At 40.7% G+C, this 18,569-nt stretch overlaps 1 protein-coding gene across 1 annotated transcript in view; it reads left to right on the forward strand.

The window, feature by feature from the left end:
* Nucleotides 1-14,123, forward strand: part of KIF25 (kinesin family member 25) — a 45,364-nt gene extending 31,241 nt beyond the window's left edge. The window contains exons 10-15 of the mRNA XM_071549465.1: nt 47-196; nt 1,254-1,430; nt 6,793-6,944; nt 9,393-9,590; nt 12,388-12,543; nt 13,742-14,123. Coding sequence (XP_071405566.1) covers nt 47-196; nt 1,254-1,430; nt 6,793-6,944; nt 9,393-9,590; nt 12,388-12,543; nt 13,742-13,899 — 991 coding nt within the window. The 3' untranslated portion in view covers nt 13,900-14,123. The remainder of the gene's footprint in view (nt 1-46; nt 197-1,253; nt 1,431-6,792; nt 6,945-9,392; nt 9,591-12,387; nt 12,544-13,741) is intronic.
* The last annotated feature ends 4,446 nt before the right edge of the window (nt 14,124-18,569 follow it).

Genomic DNA, 18,569 nt, shown 5'->3' on the forward strand with positions numbered 1-18,569 from the left:
CACATTTGGTAACGATAAAATAAATGAAAACCCTTTTAATTTTCAGGTACAATGTGTGTATCATGGCTTATGGGCAAACTGGAAGTGGGAAGACATACACAATGTTGGGACCACAGTTAGAGGGGAACTGTGCATTCTCTATAGAAGATGAATCAGAACTTGGAATTATTCCTCGAGCTACCCAGGAATTGTTCAGGTGAAAATTAAGTAAAGGCTTGTTGTCAGTGGCAGTCACCTTGAACTTCATAGAAAGGATGAAACAATGTTTGCAATGTATTTATCATTACTAATTTCAGCTTCACAATGATTAATATTTATAGCTTCTCTGACTGCCATTTGATAGTTTTGATATGGATATCTAGTCTCTCTCTGGCTTAATTTGATTTTCTAAGACAATAAGATTATTCAGTCTTGCTGTGTGTTATCTGTCCATCTGTCTTTCAGATTAACTTTTTTTCAAATTAACTTTTGAAAATGTTTCAACCATAGTTGTGGGAGCCCAAAAGATAATTAAGTTCTTACACGTTTAGTGAAAATTGACAATTGGAACAGATGAAGAGGATGTAGATTAGTACTAAACCCCAAAGGATAGTAGAATTTTTAACCACAATCTACTCTTGCTTTTTACTTGAACCAAATACAGGATTGAACTGATATGCTGCTATGTTACACTAGAAGAGCCATTAGAAATTTTTCCAGCTAAGCCTGTTTTTTTGGAGAAAGATACAAGCTAAATTAAAGATCCAGTTTTGTATGGGAATAACTGTCTAATTGTAAATACTCTCCTGAATAGACAAGCCCTTAATTTATGAATTTTCCGAGGCTGTGGACAGATAATTTCTTAAAGATCTAGTTTATCACCTCTATCTCTTCATTGCTTGCATGCTACCAGATTTTATACCCTGAGGTCTGAATGCAATAATAACCAGCAGAGAAATGATATAAAAAAGTCTTGAGGCAGGAGGCTAGTGGAGAAAACCAATTTAAGCCAGCACAGCTCTTTGGAAAATTAAGTTTTAGTTACTGCTTCATATATCATGTAACTGTATATTCTGTTTCTTCAGCTTAGCATTATCATATGGATGTGACAAAGCCACAGCTGAAGATACTTAACAAGTACTTTTATCAGATTGTACTTAGATTACAATTAAAGAATAAATCTTTATTTACAGGTTGTTCACTTGGAGTTTGACTTGAAAAATTTTTTGTGCCTTTTTCTTCTTTTTCTTTTTTCCCTTATTTTTATTTTCCAGGCTTATTTCAGAAAAGCCACCAGGAAGTTATTGGGTTGAGGTTTCTGTTGTAGAAGTGTATAATAATGAAATTTTTGATCTTCTGGCCAAAGACAGTTATGGAAGAGTATTTGGTGTCAGACGTGATGTTATCACAACCAGAGAAGGAAAGAGTGATGTCCCATTGCTTACACAAGAGTAAGTACATGACTTGATCCTTACCATCCAAACATGATCTGGTGTTAATGCAATGTATAGCTGTCACCAAACTGCATAATAGGCACGAGGCTTCTTCTAAACCGTGAGTCCTTACCATATGCAAAAGAATAGTTCTGTTTTCATTAGTTCAGTATATTAGACTGCAGTTGGCTGCAAATGTCAAAATACTTCCAGAAATAACTGTACAATTAGTTTGTGTTATTCTCCTGTGTTAAGTGCCTTCCACTCAGAATGCCTGAAGAACGCTGTGTATTTTCTTGTTGCTGGATCTATTGCTCTTGTCAGCTGTAGAGTAAGAAGGGATAACATAGTCACAAAACACTTTCCATTTAGTTTTACTAAATTATGAAATGTACATATAATAGCAATATATGCACTATTTGTAAATAAGGAACTGTAAAATGTTAGCTTTCCCTACATGTGTTGAAATTAAAAAAATTTGAAACAATTAGATTTCAAGTGATCTTTTAATACAAATACCCATCTTACTATTGCATAGTGTTCTGTTTCCATAACTGGAGGCGTTAAAGTTGGAGTTGATACATTGGTATATTGGCAAACCATTGATATGGTTTGAACCTGTAGTTCCTGAAAACTGAGGTTCTTCAAACTAAAAGCTTAGGAGCAGCTAAGCTTCTAACCATTCACTTTTAAGAAGTATACCTTCCAACCACTGGTGGATGGTAAGTTTGATTCTTATTTACACAACTTGATAGTGTAAGGAGAGCTAGGGTATTTAGGCCTACAGCTATACTTATTGTAATGCCTTCTTTTACTTACCAAGCTTTACAGAGACTTGTTCGAGTACTCATGGGAATGATTCTTGGCATTCTGTATGTGTCACATACAAAGCAAATGTATAGTACTTTGTTGTCATATATGACACTTACCTTGGGTAATTAGATGTTTAGAATCACGTGTTCATAAAAATTCATCCACTAACAAGAGGAAATCTGTTTCAGATGCTCCATTTTAGTAATGTTTATTATAGAATGTCCTGAGTTGGAAGGTACCCACAGATCATTTAGTCCAACCCCAGGCACTTGCACAGGACAGCCCCAAGAATCACTGTTCCAGTGCCTGACCACGCTCTGGGTGAAGAATCTTTTCCTAATATCCAATGTAAACCTCCCCTGACACAGCTTCATGCCATTCCCTTGGCTCCTGTCACTGGTCTCCAGAGAGAGATCAGTGCCTGCCCTTCCTCTTCTCCTTACAAGGAAGTTGTTACTGCAATGAGGTCTCCCCTCAGTCTCCTCCAGGCTGAACAGAACAAGTCACCTCAGCTGCTCCTCATATACCTTCCTCTCTAGACCCTTCACCACTTTGTGGCCCTTCTTTGGACCTTTATGCTACTAATATCAGCCTTAGCAAATAAAAAAAATAGAGCAAGCAGTATTAGTGGCACCACAGAGGTGATGGTACCCAGTGGAATTAGTGGAATTAAACTGCTGGACATCTCTCTGTGAGCCCCCAGCATGAGAGCAGATTCCAGAAGGGAACATTTCTGCTTTATACATTACAGATATGTCTAGAAATATAAAATGTCCTGCTCCTTGAGCAAATAATGTTTGTGAAAAGAAACATCTTGCTCTATTGAAATGCTTAGAACAGCATTATCATTTTCTACATTTCTAGGGGAGAGAGGAAGTTTTTCTTCACTTCTATATAATAATTTTTGTCATGTCTGATCCCTACTTTTCCCAGGGGATTTAGCAGTCATATTTGAAATGCATCCCTCCCCCAAGCCAATTAAAATAAAATGCACCCTTAGTGGAAATAATTTTGTCTTGTGGGACTTAGTTACATAAGCATAAGTTGTTTGTTTATGTGGCTTTATGCTATTGCCAGAAAGTCTTGATAAAAATACAAGAATGTACTGGAGGGTTGCGCAAACATACTTTTATTCTACCTAGTGATACACATTTATTGACTCATGTTTTCTAGCTGTTTCATTGCTCACAGAATAGCAGGACCCCAGAGAAATTGTCAAGTGGCTTTCCTCACCATATAGAACTATAGAAATCTTTGTTCTTTCTATGGAATAAGAAGCACTGCAATATTCTAGGAAGGATTAACCTTTCTATCCAAGATATGCCTGCTCTTTGGTCTTGAGGTTAATTATAATTTCCAGACAAATTCTGCATGCTTGATTGCACTCTGCATGCTTCATAAGAGCATGGAATGATAAAAGTGACCAGACCTTGAAGTGATGAATCCTTTTGCCCTCTCTGTCTGTTTTACACTGGCGGGTTTTTCTGTCTCGGTTCTTGGATTTCTCCTACTGTGACTCTACTCCAACCTTTAATATCTAGTTAAGGCTCTGCTGTTAAGGGAATGAAATACTCTAGAAGAGGCTGTGAACAGAACCTAATTTGTATGTGCTGAATCTTTCTTGGAGGAGCTAATATTTTTCCTTTGACTAGAGAGGAAAGGAACTGTATGACTTCAGAAATGAAGATGGGTGCATATAGTGTGGGCATGATGGGAGTTGAATTTTCCTGTTTCATCAGAACCTCCAAGTAGTTTTTAATTATGGTATTTCAGTAACTAAGATGCTGGCCTGGCTTCATTTTATTCCTGAAAAATGCCTACTTCACTTCCCAAGGGAGCTTTCTTAGTTAGTGGGTGACCTATACCTTTTTGTAGGTTTTGGAGTGGAGAGAGGTGAGATGTGATGGGGCTTGTGCGACAGAGACAAGAAGTGGAAGCTGCAATAAGGTTTCCTTTGTCCTTGTAGTTAATAAAATGGCTGCTTTGTTTATTTGTGTAAATTTTAATTTATAGTAAAGGAACCTGGCGCCTTGAACTAAACCTCTTAAAAACCACTTATCTCAATCAGTTAATACTAAATTCTAATGCAAATATAAATAAAAATATAGACTTGTATTTCAATTACAATGCAAGCAGTGACAAAACTCCAATTTATAAACAGGTTATATTAATAATTACATAGAAAGGTTAATAAGAAAAAGCAAACCCAAACAAAGTAAGGGAACCATTGAATAAGGCCACCCAGCTGCCTGAAATCTAAAGTAAACAGCTGGTGCTTTGAATAAAAACACGTCCTCATTTATGATAATATTTCATCTAGAATATATTGGCCTTCTGGGTCTCATTGGCTTCTCTATATATCCATTAAAGTACAGTAGTCTCTTTCCTGCTACCACATTTCTCTTACTGAATCACAAAAACCTCAAGTCTCTTTCTTCTTTTATAGTTTGGTTGACTTTGGAGAACATTCAGCATCAAATTTTTAACCTAACCATAAGAGAACTCTTTGTAGAATCTAGTCCTGGAACATGCAGCACATAGAGCATGATAAAATCATAGAGATTATACTTAAATATTATTTCTGTCAGTACTGCTGAGGAGCTACTGTGCCAAGCTCGCTGCACTGGGCTGGGGGTGCTGCTTCCCTCCACAGCTGGCTGCAGCTGCCCACTAGGTGACCAGCACTGGCAGCATGTCCTGAGGCCTGTCTTCTGTAACCACTGGTTGGAGGGCAACAGCTCATGGCACTGACCCCTTGCCAGGGCATAGCAGCAGCTTGCAGAAGCCCACAGCCTGTTGCTGCATCCCAGCCAAAGCTGCCTCCCTCCTTGGCCATCCAGTGTCCGCTGACTAGCCACTGGAAGATGCAGTTAAGGACTTGGGAAGGCAAGGTGGGTGCCTCCTTGGGCTGGAGGCAATAGTCAGGTCATCCTAGTGTGCGTCTCTGACTGTAGGAACTAGAGCCACTGCTTGCCTGGTGGTGCCAGGTCAAACAGCCAGGGAAACATCACCACTGGATGCCAAGTGGTAGAGGTGTTATTCGGGGAGGCCAACATGCATGGCTCAGGATTGATAGGAGAAGTCTATAGTGACTGTTTACCTCATGCAGCCCTGAATACACAAGGAACTGCTTTTAGGTTGCTTCTTCTCCTAAGTGCCTGTGAATACAGTGTGGCCAAGTCTCGGGACCGAGTTGGGGGACACGCTCCCGAGATAACTCACACACACAGAGGTTTGGTGGAGAACACATCGAAAGCGTTTTATTTCTGGCTGGGGTCTGGTAATAAGGGTACTGATAGGGGCGGGGTTTGGAGGGGATTGGACAGCACATCTGGCGGCAGGGTTAGGAAGGCAGGGATGGCTCAGGTAGCTGCAGCAGGGCAAGGAAAGGGTGTAGAAAAACCTCAGGGATCAAACACACAGAGAGGGGGAAGGAGCATGGAGGATGTGCTGAGTCCGACAGCCAAGTGCTTTTCTGTTTTTCAGATGCCCTTGCTATGTTTTCTGAGGAAATTGTTTTAGTTGGGCATAGTTTGTTATTTTTTGCTCTTCTGTCTCTAAACTCTTCAAGTATGGCTCTTAGCATAAAAAAAGTCTGTGTCCACTGTGACCTTTACTGAAATCAGCCAAATCTAAGTAATGAAGACCTTGCCTTTTATCACATGTTTGCTTTTGCTGATTGTAGCATTGTGGAACCAAGCTGGTGGCCTGTCAGGAGAGTTATTTATGGTTTTGCTATTACAGGGCATTCAGTAACCAGGCTATGATATGCAGCCATAACTTATACCCTCACCTAAAAACTATTGTGTAGGTGTTCCATCTTGAACAATAATTGAAGAAGGCAATGCAGGGAAAGGAAAGGGTAGACAATCTTACTTCATTTGTTTTAAACACTGCAAACCTAGGGAAAATCATAGTGATGAGCTTATTTCCTTTGCTGTGTTAGGTCTTTGCCCTTCAACTGATCCTATTTGCAGTACTTCCTTTAACTGGAAAAGAAAACATAGTACAAGATAAAATGGTCTATAGAAATGAATGCCTATCTATTCTGACATCATGTTCATTGAACACTGGAACTGAACTTTTTTCCAGGGATTCTGGATTTCCAGAGGCCCAGAGAAATCTGGGGGGGGGGGGGGTTTGCCTAATTCTGTACCTAAGAAAAGGAGCTACCTCAACATAAACTGGACAAATCCACTTCTGTAAGACTAGAGATTCCATCAATGTCTAAACCCATGTCTTTTCTTCCAAAGTATGGAGATGTAGAAATTTCAATTGCTTCAAGAGCTGAGCTAAAGTACCTATGGACATGCAAAGCTGACAGGCCTTCTGCAGCACTTTCAGGACTTCATCATAGCTTTTGTCTTGAATTTTCATCTTGGACTATATTCCCTCTGAAAAAGTCTATATTGCACAAAAAGTTGTTTGTGCAGCTCAAAACTGAGATTAGTACTCGGAGAAGAGGAGGAAAATGGAAATGCTGAGATTCTCATCTAAGTTACCAGCTTTCTCATGTGATTTTTCCAGTGAGTCAGTTAAATATCCTTCTTCTTTCTTTATTTCTTAGGACTGTTGAAAATGCATCTGAATTTTTGCATCTTGTCAACAAAGGCCTACAGCTGAGAGTCAGACACCCAACATTAGTGCATGCTCATTCCTCTCGTTCTCACCTGGTAGTGACATTGACCATAACCACAGTTGTCTTTGGAGATAACTTTGGTAAGTGAGTTGTTGCTAAAATGCATGTAGAGCATCTAGTTGTTTTTAGAATAACAGTCATTGGACTATTAGATTTTCATAATGCTTTTCCTTTTTCCAGTGTTAGATACATTCCCTCATTTCTTTTCCATTTTTCTAATTTTTACATATCTTCTTAAACAACACACCACTTTGATGTTTGAATGCTACTAAACTCAATTTCATAAAAACTTACCACTTTCCTTTACATGTCTTGACTTAAATAATTCTTAAAGCTTTATAGCATGAAGCAACTAATGAATAAATGTTATCGATAAGACATAAGGTATAAGGTAGTTAAGATCTCTAAGATAAATGCTTAAATAAAGTAGTTAAATCACTTGGAATGAGTAATTACATGTCATACAAAATTTGTTGCAAAATTAGCCATGCATTTTAGGGATTCCATATGCTTTTGGGTGAGAAATAAATGTTTTTACCTGCTACCTTTCAAAAATGTCCATTAAATTCAGAGTCCCTTGAACTGTTAATAATAGGCCACTGGGTGAAAAGATAATATAGTTGTCTTATTTACTATGGCAACATCTACTTTTCATTACCGCACCAAGACTTACCAGTTTATTGCTTTAGGAACAACTTCCTTTTGGGGTTTGTGGGGGTTAACTTTATTTTCTTTTGCTCTGATTATGATTAGGCTCTCTGCTTCCAGTGCTGTGGTCCATCTCCATCATACTATGCAACAACAATATGATTTTAGAAAGTGGGAAATATTTAACATTTTTTCCCTTAGATTGCTATCAGAAATTAAACCAACAGTATCAGCAAAGCAGAACAAACAGTGCCCTCACTTACCTGTGGGCCTTGCCAAAAGACACAGTTACTTCATCACAAGCTGCAGCCCCAGTGTTTCAGATGTTAGCTCTAGGCAGCTCCAGATTCTTGTTAATCAGACAGATGTTACTTTTCAAAACTCAGTGTTTGCACTGTTAACATACCAGCTGTTTTGTCTAGTCCAGAATTCCCTTTGCCACTTCTAATTGCAGTCACCTCACTGTGCCATGTTGCCTGGCAGCAGAGCTCCATAGAAATGTGTAATTGTTGTTGAATGCAGACTCAGACTTTCAGCCACAGTGCATGGATGAAGATGTGCCCTGTAGGGGGACAGAGCAGCACTGCAAATGGGACCTCACTGCAGCAGTGTGACAGAACATTCTGTCTGGTTTAAAAGGAGAAGATCCTGATTTAAAAGGCAGGTGCAATTGTCAAATATCTGAACATGGATATCTAAGACACTAAATAAAAAGTTGTAAAGTCTGTGATGAGTTCAGCACCTAAAACCAGGGTTGACAAGCCAGCAATTTTTCAGGTTTGATTAAGGTGTTTTAGCATTTTAATCAGAATTACCTGTTTTTTGAGGAGAGCTGTTTCTTAATTTTGTTATCTAAAACTGAAGAGTGAGAACACTTAGTTTAACACTGTGTGATCCGAAGCCATTTATTGTGTGTAAACCAACACAGCTGCTCTGTCTACACTGTCACCAAACAGTGCTGGTTTTAGCAGCAGCCTGCTTGTAGAAGTACAAAGCTCTGCAACACAAGTCATCTGCTCCTTACTCAGGTTTTGCAGCTGGAAACTTTGTACTATTCCAGCTAGACTTTTTAAGCATCCAAGAAGGTCTGTTGTCTCTATGACCTCTAGTGGAGTATGTGCCTTTTATTCTTTTATGTCTTTCAGATAGAGAAAGAGAAATGGATAAAAACACTAAAAAAAAAGCAAAACTACTTTGGGAAATCTCTTTTGCATGTACTCCTGCTAAGCTAATGGGAAGGCAGTTTTCCCAGTGCATCTGTCTTTGTCTTCCTTCGCAGCAGAAAGGCAGCTGCTGCTGCTGCTGAGGAAGAAGGAAAGTAGTAGGTAACCAGCCTGGACAAGTGGGAGTAATACTATTGAGGCTAATAGCTTATCATGTGGAGATCCAGCAGTGGGATATGAGGGTTGAAGAAACTCTAGGGGAACAGCTGGAAAGGACAAAATAAAAGAGACAGGATGATGATTTTTTTTGTCAGAGCACCAGCAAATGTTTCAAATACATAGAACCACACTTTAGGGCCTACTGCTCCCAAACATCCAAAATCTCACTTTGGTTACAGTCAATCTAAAGCTTGGAAAAAATGCCTCTTTAAAGCTCTTACTGGGCTTCTGTTTCTTGTTTTCTACATTGTACACAACACAACCTACACCAAAACTTGTTACCAGCTGATACAATCAGTTTGATAAGTAAAACCTTAAATAAGATAGAAAAAGTCATTCAACCTGCCCATGCCATGGATTCTGACTTGTGTATTGCTTATGTTAGAGTAGCCTTTAACAAAAGATAATGTATATCCCCTGTCGATACCCCATCTTTTCCCTATCTCAATTTCCAGTGTCAGTGAGAAGCTCTCCTTGTTTGCTTTTTCCATTAAACAGGTATTTCATGGGAAGATGAACAAACCAGTCAGAGACTAAATAAAGAGATTTCCTGTACCTTTCCACAGAAAATGAGAGACAATAAATCCACTTCTTCCTCTGGAACCTCTTCACCAGTGCAACTTGAAGCAACTGAGAAAATGAAGCAAGTCAAAACTAGATTGCAGCTGGTGGACCTGGCTGGTAGCGAGTGTGTGGGTAAGGGAATGGTTCTATTTGTGGGCATGGATTCTCACAGATCTAGGTTACAATAGTTGCCTTTAGTTCTTTTCAGGAGGGATACATGCTACCCTGCTCTCCTACCAGGGTCATTTAAATGCATATAAACAAAATTTTCAGGGCTGATTATTCCAGTTTTACACTGGGACAGTATAACTGAAAATCTGGCCGCATAAACTTGGAATAAGCCCTGGGCGTTTACCCATATCATAGGTATATTATTTGTTCAGACTGGTTTTATTAGACCTGTTTTTCTACTCTGGAAATTAGCATGTCTTTGTATAAAAATGTTTAAAGTGCATAAATTAGTTAAATATTATAAATATCTGTAATAATTGATATCACCATGTGTGGGGTTTTCTGCCTTATTGTGGAAAAAGTCTTGGATGAAATTAGTGTTGAAAAGATAATATTGTTTTCATTGTTTCTTCAAAACATTTCCCTCCTCCTGCCTCCTCTGTGCACACAATAATTTCAAAAACTTGATTATTTCCTAAAGGACAAGCTTTCTTACCAAGAAAAACCATGCAGCCAAATGTACCATTCCAGAAATAATGTTTTGAAAACTGAACCAGTATTATGAAAGAGTCTTTTACTTTACTGCCAAGAATTCTTGTTGTTGCTCACTGTTAAACTTTTGTTCTACAGAGAAATCTAATATTTTTTTTTCCATTTGCCCTAAATGCTGAAAACATGTAATTGAGCAACAGGGTGTGTGTTTGTTCTCTCATTTAAACCAGGACAAACATTTCCTTGGGTTGGGGCTCGGCAGGCCAGATCCTCCAGTGAAGCCGGAAGAGCTGTGCTCACATCAGTGTTAGATGTGGCCCAGCACACGCAGCAGACTGACCTCTGCCATCAGCTGTGCTGGTGGACTTACCCTGGTAAAAGTGAGGGCAGCTCTTAACTCATAATTGTTTTAAATCTCAGGAAATCTAGGTGAGGAGCACTACATCAGGCTTCTCACCCGCTTCAGCACCCTGCCTTGTTAGCTCTACAGCCATCCTGGGTCACTTACAGCATTTACAAGCCAAGTGGTCTCTTTTTAGCAAACTAGGTTTCAGTTTTCACACCTAAATGCTTCATGGAAATTCATCTACCCAAACATAGATGTATGTATGGCTTGGCTTCATGAACGCAGATTTGGGAAGGGCTCTCCCCACGTGGGTGTGCCCTTCCAGCCTGTGCAGTGGATTTTTTAGCTGAGGCACAGTGTGCACAGAACTGGCCCCACCCTTTAACTCCTAAGGTTCATCTGCCACGGCTGAGCGAGCTTGGACAGTGACAGTGAAGTCCTCAGGACTAGAACCTACAGCCCCCAGTATTCCCAGGAGGTCTCCCATCCAAGTACTAACCGAGGCTGACCCTGCTTGGCTTCTGAGATCTGATGGGATCAGATGTCAATCAGCAGTTTAAACATGTACTCCCTCACCAATTTTAGTTTTCTTCTTTGTTGTCACAGGAGTGCCCCTTTCCTCGGTATAAAAGAAGCCTGGGGAATGTCTCTATACACAGTGATCCCTGTAAAGTTAGCCTGAGATTCATCCTATCTCAGATTGTTGTCCTCCCTTTGGCAGATCTTCCCAAAGAGTTTTGCTCTGTGTCTTTCTGACAAGAAACTACCACTCTGACTTCATCCTCTCCTACAATCACATATCTTCAGCCCTAACTGTCTGGATTTCACTATTACTGTGCCTTTTCACATTTGCCTCTTGAAATCCTCATTTGTTCTCCCAGTTTGGAAAATGCTGGCCTAGGGGAAAGACAAGATTTCTAGCTGCTCCCTGTACCTGTCTAGAGGTGGGAGAGGAAACTGTTAGCTCTGTCTGATCATCCCACTACCATTAGCTCTGCCTAACATGCATCATGTGCTCTGGGTAAGGAGAGGTGATTGCAGATGTATCTGTACCTCATCCACTATCCTGAACAAAGCTCGAATTTGAATAATATGATACTAGATGCTAATAGCAAATTTCTCTTCCCCAAATGGCAGACACAAGGACAGGAGGAATGAATTCCTCTTAACTTTACACTCATCCAGACTGATCAAAGAGTTGAGTTTGCAGCACCTTTTTGAATTGGTGGAATTTGTTGTATAGACCAAACCTTTCCAGTGTTGCTCAGGGGCAGCATAGCTACATACCACCATGGTGAGTGGGTGGTAGAAGGGCATCATTTTCCTTTATCCATTTTCTTACAGTAAATCATGCCATAAACCACCACATCATGGCCTTTGGTGAACACAAACCCCTTACATTTTGTGGCTGCTATACAGTTTTGCTTCTGCAGCTTGAGCCTTCAGTGCTTCTCTTTTTTCCTATGGGACACAAATGGGCCAGTTACGTATTATAAAAAGTGGTGGAACAAAACAGGGTTCTTTGTGGGGACACTGTGGACTGGTGTATTCAAAAGCAGTGTTGTCATGTCTGATCTTAAGATGTTCCTACTTTCTCGGTTCATTGTTCTTAATACATATGGAGCCAAAATGCATTGTATGACTGAAGAGACAAACTTGAACATGAAATGCTTCAGATCATCCATAGGCACTGAACCTTCTTTAACCCTCCTTCAAAAGAGTATTGAACAATGTATTGGCAGCCCAAAGTGAAAAACCACTGCATCTTGCTTTTGGCATGGGTGGGCTGGAAGTTGTGGTTCAGAATTTCCGTTCAAAAATGTTGAGTCAAAAGCAGACACAGCAACAAAATTTTCCAACATTACAGGTTTGAAGCAGCTTTGCTTAGTGTTACCATTGCCTTTTTGTACACTGTACCAGGTATGTCTGGAGTGACAGGGGCAGCACTGAGAGAGACATCATTTATTAACCGCAGCTTGTCCGCCCTTGCCGATGTTCTTGGAGCAATAGCAGAGCAGCGGTCTCATGTCCCATATCGAAACAGCAAACTTACCCATCTGCTTCAGGACTCCGTAGGTGAGGGATTATTATGACTTCTGTTTAACAATATAGAATTCTTCTCCTGATTTCCCCCTTGCTTTGTTGTGTAAAACTAGTGGATGACATTGTACTCCTTGCTTGTGTGGCCTCTATTCTAAGACTGGCTCTGGAGCCAGTATGAGTGTGAGTACACAGTGAGAGTTCTGAACTCCTCCTGAATTTTGCTAAACTTTCATGTTTCCGAGGTTTATTTGAGGAACATCATCTCAGTAGGATTGTGTAGAGGTTAAAAATTGCATTTCACTGATGTTTCATGTCATGTACAGTTTACAAGTTAAACTTCTCTCTTTATTGCTAAAGAGCATAATCAAGTACTTGCACATTTCTTAATATTGTGCTCTGTAGCAGTGAGACAAAGGAGAAAGACAGGACATGGTATTGTGCTACAACTTTTTCTTGTGTTTGGGACACTTCTCTAGCTCCTCATCTATGCAGAAGCAATTTTAAAGCAAGTGTTATTCCTGCAGTAATGTCAGATTTGTGTCCATTTTCATAGTATATTAGTTCATTTTCTTCAGCCAGAAAATATTAGCCCTCATGCTTTTAATATCCAAGGCATTGACAGTGAGTGAGGTAACACTTCTTTAGAGCTTCTGAAATACATTAATTTTTGCTTAAACTTTGAATTTTACCAAGTGCTGGAGCTCCTACTATGAAAAGGGAAAGCCAAGAAGAGAAGTTAGGAGCTGTGTTGTATGAGTGCTGAGCCTGGTTTTAACCACACATGGTGTATGACTTTGGTGACCCTGTTTTGGTGAAGTGTTGAAAATGGCTATTTCCTCCTTGTTAGATCATTCTCTGTAAACTTCTGAGCCTGTTTTGTTCTATTGTCACACAAATAAGCCATTTTGCCATTACCCCAAATTTACAAACATATGACTAGCCTTAATGAATTGGCCAGACCCATTATATATGTGCTGATTAACTGATGAAGTTGTAAGGGGGAAAATCTACATTACAAACCATGAAACACTTGGGGGCAAACACTGTATTGTTAGATATAGACTCACCTTGAAGGAGCTGTTTTCAACAGCCCTCTTCACGAGCAGTTTTCTGCTTCATAAAAGCAATGGCAACCTATGCTCACTGTTGTGTGAATTAATATGTTACCAGTGTATAACTTAGTGAAAATAATGGGGTAAATAAGTATGCTTTGTCTTTTCCCCTCTTTTAGGAGGTGATGCTAAACTGTTGGTGATGCTGTGCATCTCTCCTGGCCAAAAGTATTTAACAGAATCAATGCAGTCTCTGGGATTTGGAACTCGTGCTCGGCAAGTTCAGAGAGGACAAGTCAAGAAAAAGACTTTTTCAGTGCCGAGTAAAGCAAAATAAAACCTAAGACTCATGTGGATTAAAGTATTATTAATGAGTTCCTCAGACTGAAATGTGTATTGTTCTTCTAAAGTCATTCTTTTAGATATCAACTGCCAGATGAAATAAACAATCCTTAACATGGCATTAGTAAGGAATAAACCTGCTGATAGTGTTCATGCTCCTAAGATAATAGCATGTATTGACAACAGCTTCCAATCATTGTGGAATGGCAGGGAAATAAATTGGGCTTTAAGACATGGCTTTGGTGATGTGTTTCCTTTGGGCAAGTAAAACTAAGTCAACAGAGCCCTGACTTAGGATGGTTCCCTTCTGAAAGGCCAAGCGTGTATTCTGTTTTCTCAGAAGACAGGAATCTAAATATCACTCCAGTGCTACAAAACAGCAAGTGAAATACTGCCTCCCAGCTTGGATTAAAATGAGACCTGTCATTTTGGGTTGCTCTTCTGTCTAGCACAGATGGGGTCATTCCTAATGCACTGTCAACAGGTAGGAGTGTAAAGCAGTCTATCAGCTGTACTAAATGGAGTTCTGTTCTCTGGTTTTAGGTAGGAAATAATGGCATTAGTGAGATGGAGAAAAATGAGTAAAGCTATATCTTTTATCCCTCTGGAATGTAGCTTAGGAAGCAAATGAGGGATTACACAACTTTCTGAAAACACACTTAGGTCAAATGGTTGGAACGAATCCCAGCTAAATCCACAGCTTTGCCTGTTTTGGGGGTATTTTTGCTCTATGAGTACTGAGAGACCCTGAACTTCAGATCCTAATGGGACGCAACTTGTACAACATTTTCAGTAGTAGTCGGGCCTGTTGTTTCTCTTGCATTTCTGAAGCAAGTTAACAACATCAAAACCTTGAAGCTGTGCCTGCAGATTAGAAAAGGATAAGTGTCACAGGAATAAGGAACCAAACAGCAGCTTGTGCTATGCTGTTTGTCATCCACTTGTCACCGATGCTGAGACAACATCATGCAGTGTTTGTGAACAAAGTTATGCTCAGAGAAGTTTCAAGGATGTTTAAGCAGCACTAGAGGTGAGAAGTGGTTCTGAGATGAGCATTTGAGTTCAAACAACATCTGATGTGTTTTACACACTACATTATTGCTCAGCAGAGGCCTCAAGATTCACTTTTAATTTTTTTCCACCAGCAATTACTCTGCTCCTAGACTGGAAGAGAGGTCATTGTTAGGTCACTGCAAGAAGGCTTAAATTGCAGTGGCCTAATCAAAAGGCTGGAGTTTATAGTACTCCAAGTCAACTTAACCTTCACAAGCATAAATATTTATCCAGAGATTATGTAGCATACTATTATTGGAATTTCACCCTTGAATATATAACAGCTGCTGTGTTGCATGAAGTGGTCTGGTGCTCAGAACATTAATATCCAACCTCTTGCTTTCCTAAATAATATCATGAGGGTAAAAACAGGCTTAACTTTACCTGATTTCAGCAGTAACAGATGGGTACAAAAAGTACCTGGCCACAGGAACTTAAAATGTTCAGTGGTCAGTAGAGCAATCTCAGGTGAGAAAGTGTCAAAGTGAGGAGTGTTACCCTGGTAAATGAAATGCAGGAGCAGCCAGCTTCAAGCTTACCTTAGTCTCTGGACAGCCAGGCTACTAAAGCAGCCTGGATTACAGCTCAAAGTGACAAGGGCTAGCTGATTCCATCAGCATCTATAAGTTCCTCGAGTGCTTTAAGGATCTGACATTTCTAAGTGTTACACAGAAATGCAACTCATCGTGAGCCGCACTTTTCTCCAGAAAAACTGCTCTTCAAAACTTTGCATTTATTTACAATCTGTATGGTAGGGGAAAAGCAGCAAAACTTATTGTTAAAGCAGAGAAAAAAAACCCTCAAATATGAGCAAGTACCGAAAGGTTAAGTTTCTACATTGATGTTAACTGTGTCAAATTGTGAGTATGCAGCATTCCCTAGTCCTGTTTTCCTTGTCAGCACGGCATATCGCTCAGTGTTTGACCTGCACAACAGAGAATACAGGATATGCAGGGCAGCGTTAACCTTTTGTTCTAAGAACTTTCAGGTTTGGAATTTCCTGGGTTATAGAGATGTGATTGCTCAATCCCAATGTTAGATGCAATTGACTGAAGGGGAAAAGGGTAGAAGTTGTAAGGGTGCACAAGCAAACCAGAGGAAAAGCTACCTGAGGCAGAAGTTCCTTTCAGTGAAGTCCATGAGTGCACAGTGCAGCGTTCAGCGGGTGTCTTTGTGCCCTGAAGGAAGAGCATTCTCAGACCTGCTCAAAGGGGTCGCTGGGGGACGTGCTGTTCCTTGTAGGGGGGATGCTCTCTCCCATCAATGATCCTGCGCACAGACCTTGGTGGTGGTCAACATATTAACCTTCCACTGCTGGGCTCTCATTCTCCTCCCCTGGGCTCCAACTTTCTCCTGTGGCAATTCAGTCAGTGCTCAGACGTCACTTTCCACTGTGCCCTGGCTGGTTGTAGGAAGCATCCCAAACCCCAGCTACCCATGGGACTGGCCTTCAGTGCCCCTTCTGGATTTATGCTGCCACCTTCATCGCCCTGCAGAGTTGCTGAGCAAACCATTTTAGCAACAGTAGCCAGATGCCTCCACCTCTTCTTGAAAAAGCCTAACCATTATAGAAACCAGCAAACACAAGAGAATTTGCTCAATATTCAGCATCCTGGTTTAGCGCTCAGCTGGTCGAGGAGTCAGTGGCATGAAGCCTGACTAGCACAGCAGCTGCCTGGGAGGCCCAGGGTCTCATATTCCTGCCAATGTACCCCAAACACCTTATATAAAACCGGAGGCAGCTTCCAAACTGCAAGTACCCCTGAGTACTCTACTCACATACCCTCTAACCTATAGGCCAGGCCCCCCTCCCAGAAAGCAGATAATTTGGATCCATTTCAAAGACAAATGTTTGAGCTCCTGTCTCTCCCAGCACATGTGAATGCCCTGGCTTGTACAACATGCAGCAGATCTGGAGATGGGTCAGGTAAAATGGAACTCTGCCAGACCAGTCCCCAAGTCCTAATAACAGCAAGTGCTTGTCTAGGGTAAAATACATAGATATGTGTACACATAGACCTACACAAAGCAGAAGTCTAGACTTACCTAGAATCACACAAACCTTCAAAGTACAAGTCCAAAATTTCCCCCAAAAGTACAGCTTGGTGCCCACATTTCTCTGTCAATTTATCATTACAGATGAAATTTATCAACTGTGGTTGGTAGCTTCCCTTGCAGCCAAAGGAAAGGGATTAATAGGATAGATCCACTTTCAGCAATACCTCTGCCTCCCTCACCTAGCAAGGGAGTCCAGGCAAAGGGTCTAGAGCCTCAGCTCTCAGTCTGCCACAGCCAGGGAAAACTGATTGCTCAAGGACCTGATTTTGTAGAATGTGTAACTGGTGTGGAGGTTCTTCACTTTTTGTTTCAGCCTTAATCCCTACCCTACCTGCCCAGCTGTAATGTTAAGCTCTGCAGTGCTGGTCCCATGTGTCTTTTCAGCCTTTGCAAATCTGTCCCCAGTTCACTTGCAGCAGCACCTAGATTTCTGAACAGGAGAGGGCAGCATACAATGAGGCAGAGCAGATCATATGGCATAGGAGAAGCTCCCCATCAGTTCCCTCTGATAATGTTTACTCAGCGCCCACAGGGAACACCTCTGCTCTGAGTGCTAAACTCCCACTGCAGTTCACAGCACTCTGTACCCCTCCACATAAGCCTTTAGTCTTCCTCATCACCTAGGAACACTCTTATCAGCTGAGCCCAAGGAAGTGATACTTAAGAGTGCTGCATCTCATCACAGGGTTAAAAAAAAGCTGTAATTAAACCAGCCAGTGCCTTTTGCCCACTCTTAAACATAGTCTTGACCTATGCTGACATTTGATAATTATATGTTTAATTTCCATGTGTGGCTTCATGCCTTGGCAGCAGCCACACCACAAAGAGAGACTGCTCTTGGTTTTAGCCAAACTAGAAAAACCATAGTCGGCATTGGAAGGTTCACAAAAATGTCTAATTTGTTATTAAACTGCTGATTCCATTTTATGAAATGCTTTTTCAAACCTTTGCAAAATGTGAGGAACAGGCAGAATTAAGTGGTTACTGGAAGAGGCTTTTGGCTCCTGCAACAGAGAAGCAGTTGCAGCAATGGGTTTGCAAATCCCTTCCAACCAGAGGAAGAAGCGGCCACACCTGAAGGAGCAACCAGGCTCAAAGTGCAGGAACACTGAAGGTTCTGCAGCCTCTCACAGAACCAACCTGGCATTTGAGCACCCCTCTCTGCCTATTTTTACCCCAAATCTCAGATTAAAAAAAAAAAAATCCCTCCATACCCAAGAGTTTGAGGTTGATAAAACAAAGCATTTTGACTAGATTAAGATGATGCAATGCTCAAAATTCACCTCTCATTTGTGCAGGACATGACACTTCTCTAATGATTTGGAGATCAGCGTTAGAAAACCTCCTGAAATGCTGGTCAAGTGACCAAACACATTCAGATGCTGCAGTTCAAACACCAGGACCTAAATTCAGCAACAAAGAAGAGAATTGTGCTACTCCAGATATCTGGAGCAAGTATTTAGCATGAGCTTTGATGGAAACAACATAGGGAAAAAAATCCATAGTCATCAAACTTCAGGAACATGAAACGTACATTTTATCCACAGACTTGCA

This window comes from Pithys albifrons, chromosome 2 (genome assembly GCF_047495875.1).
Source record: "Pithys albifrons albifrons isolate INPA30051 chromosome 2, PitAlb_v1, whole genome shotgun sequence".
NCBI classification, from domain to species: Eukaryota; Metazoa; Chordata; class Aves; order Passeriformes; family Thamnophilidae; genus Pithys; species Pithys albifrons.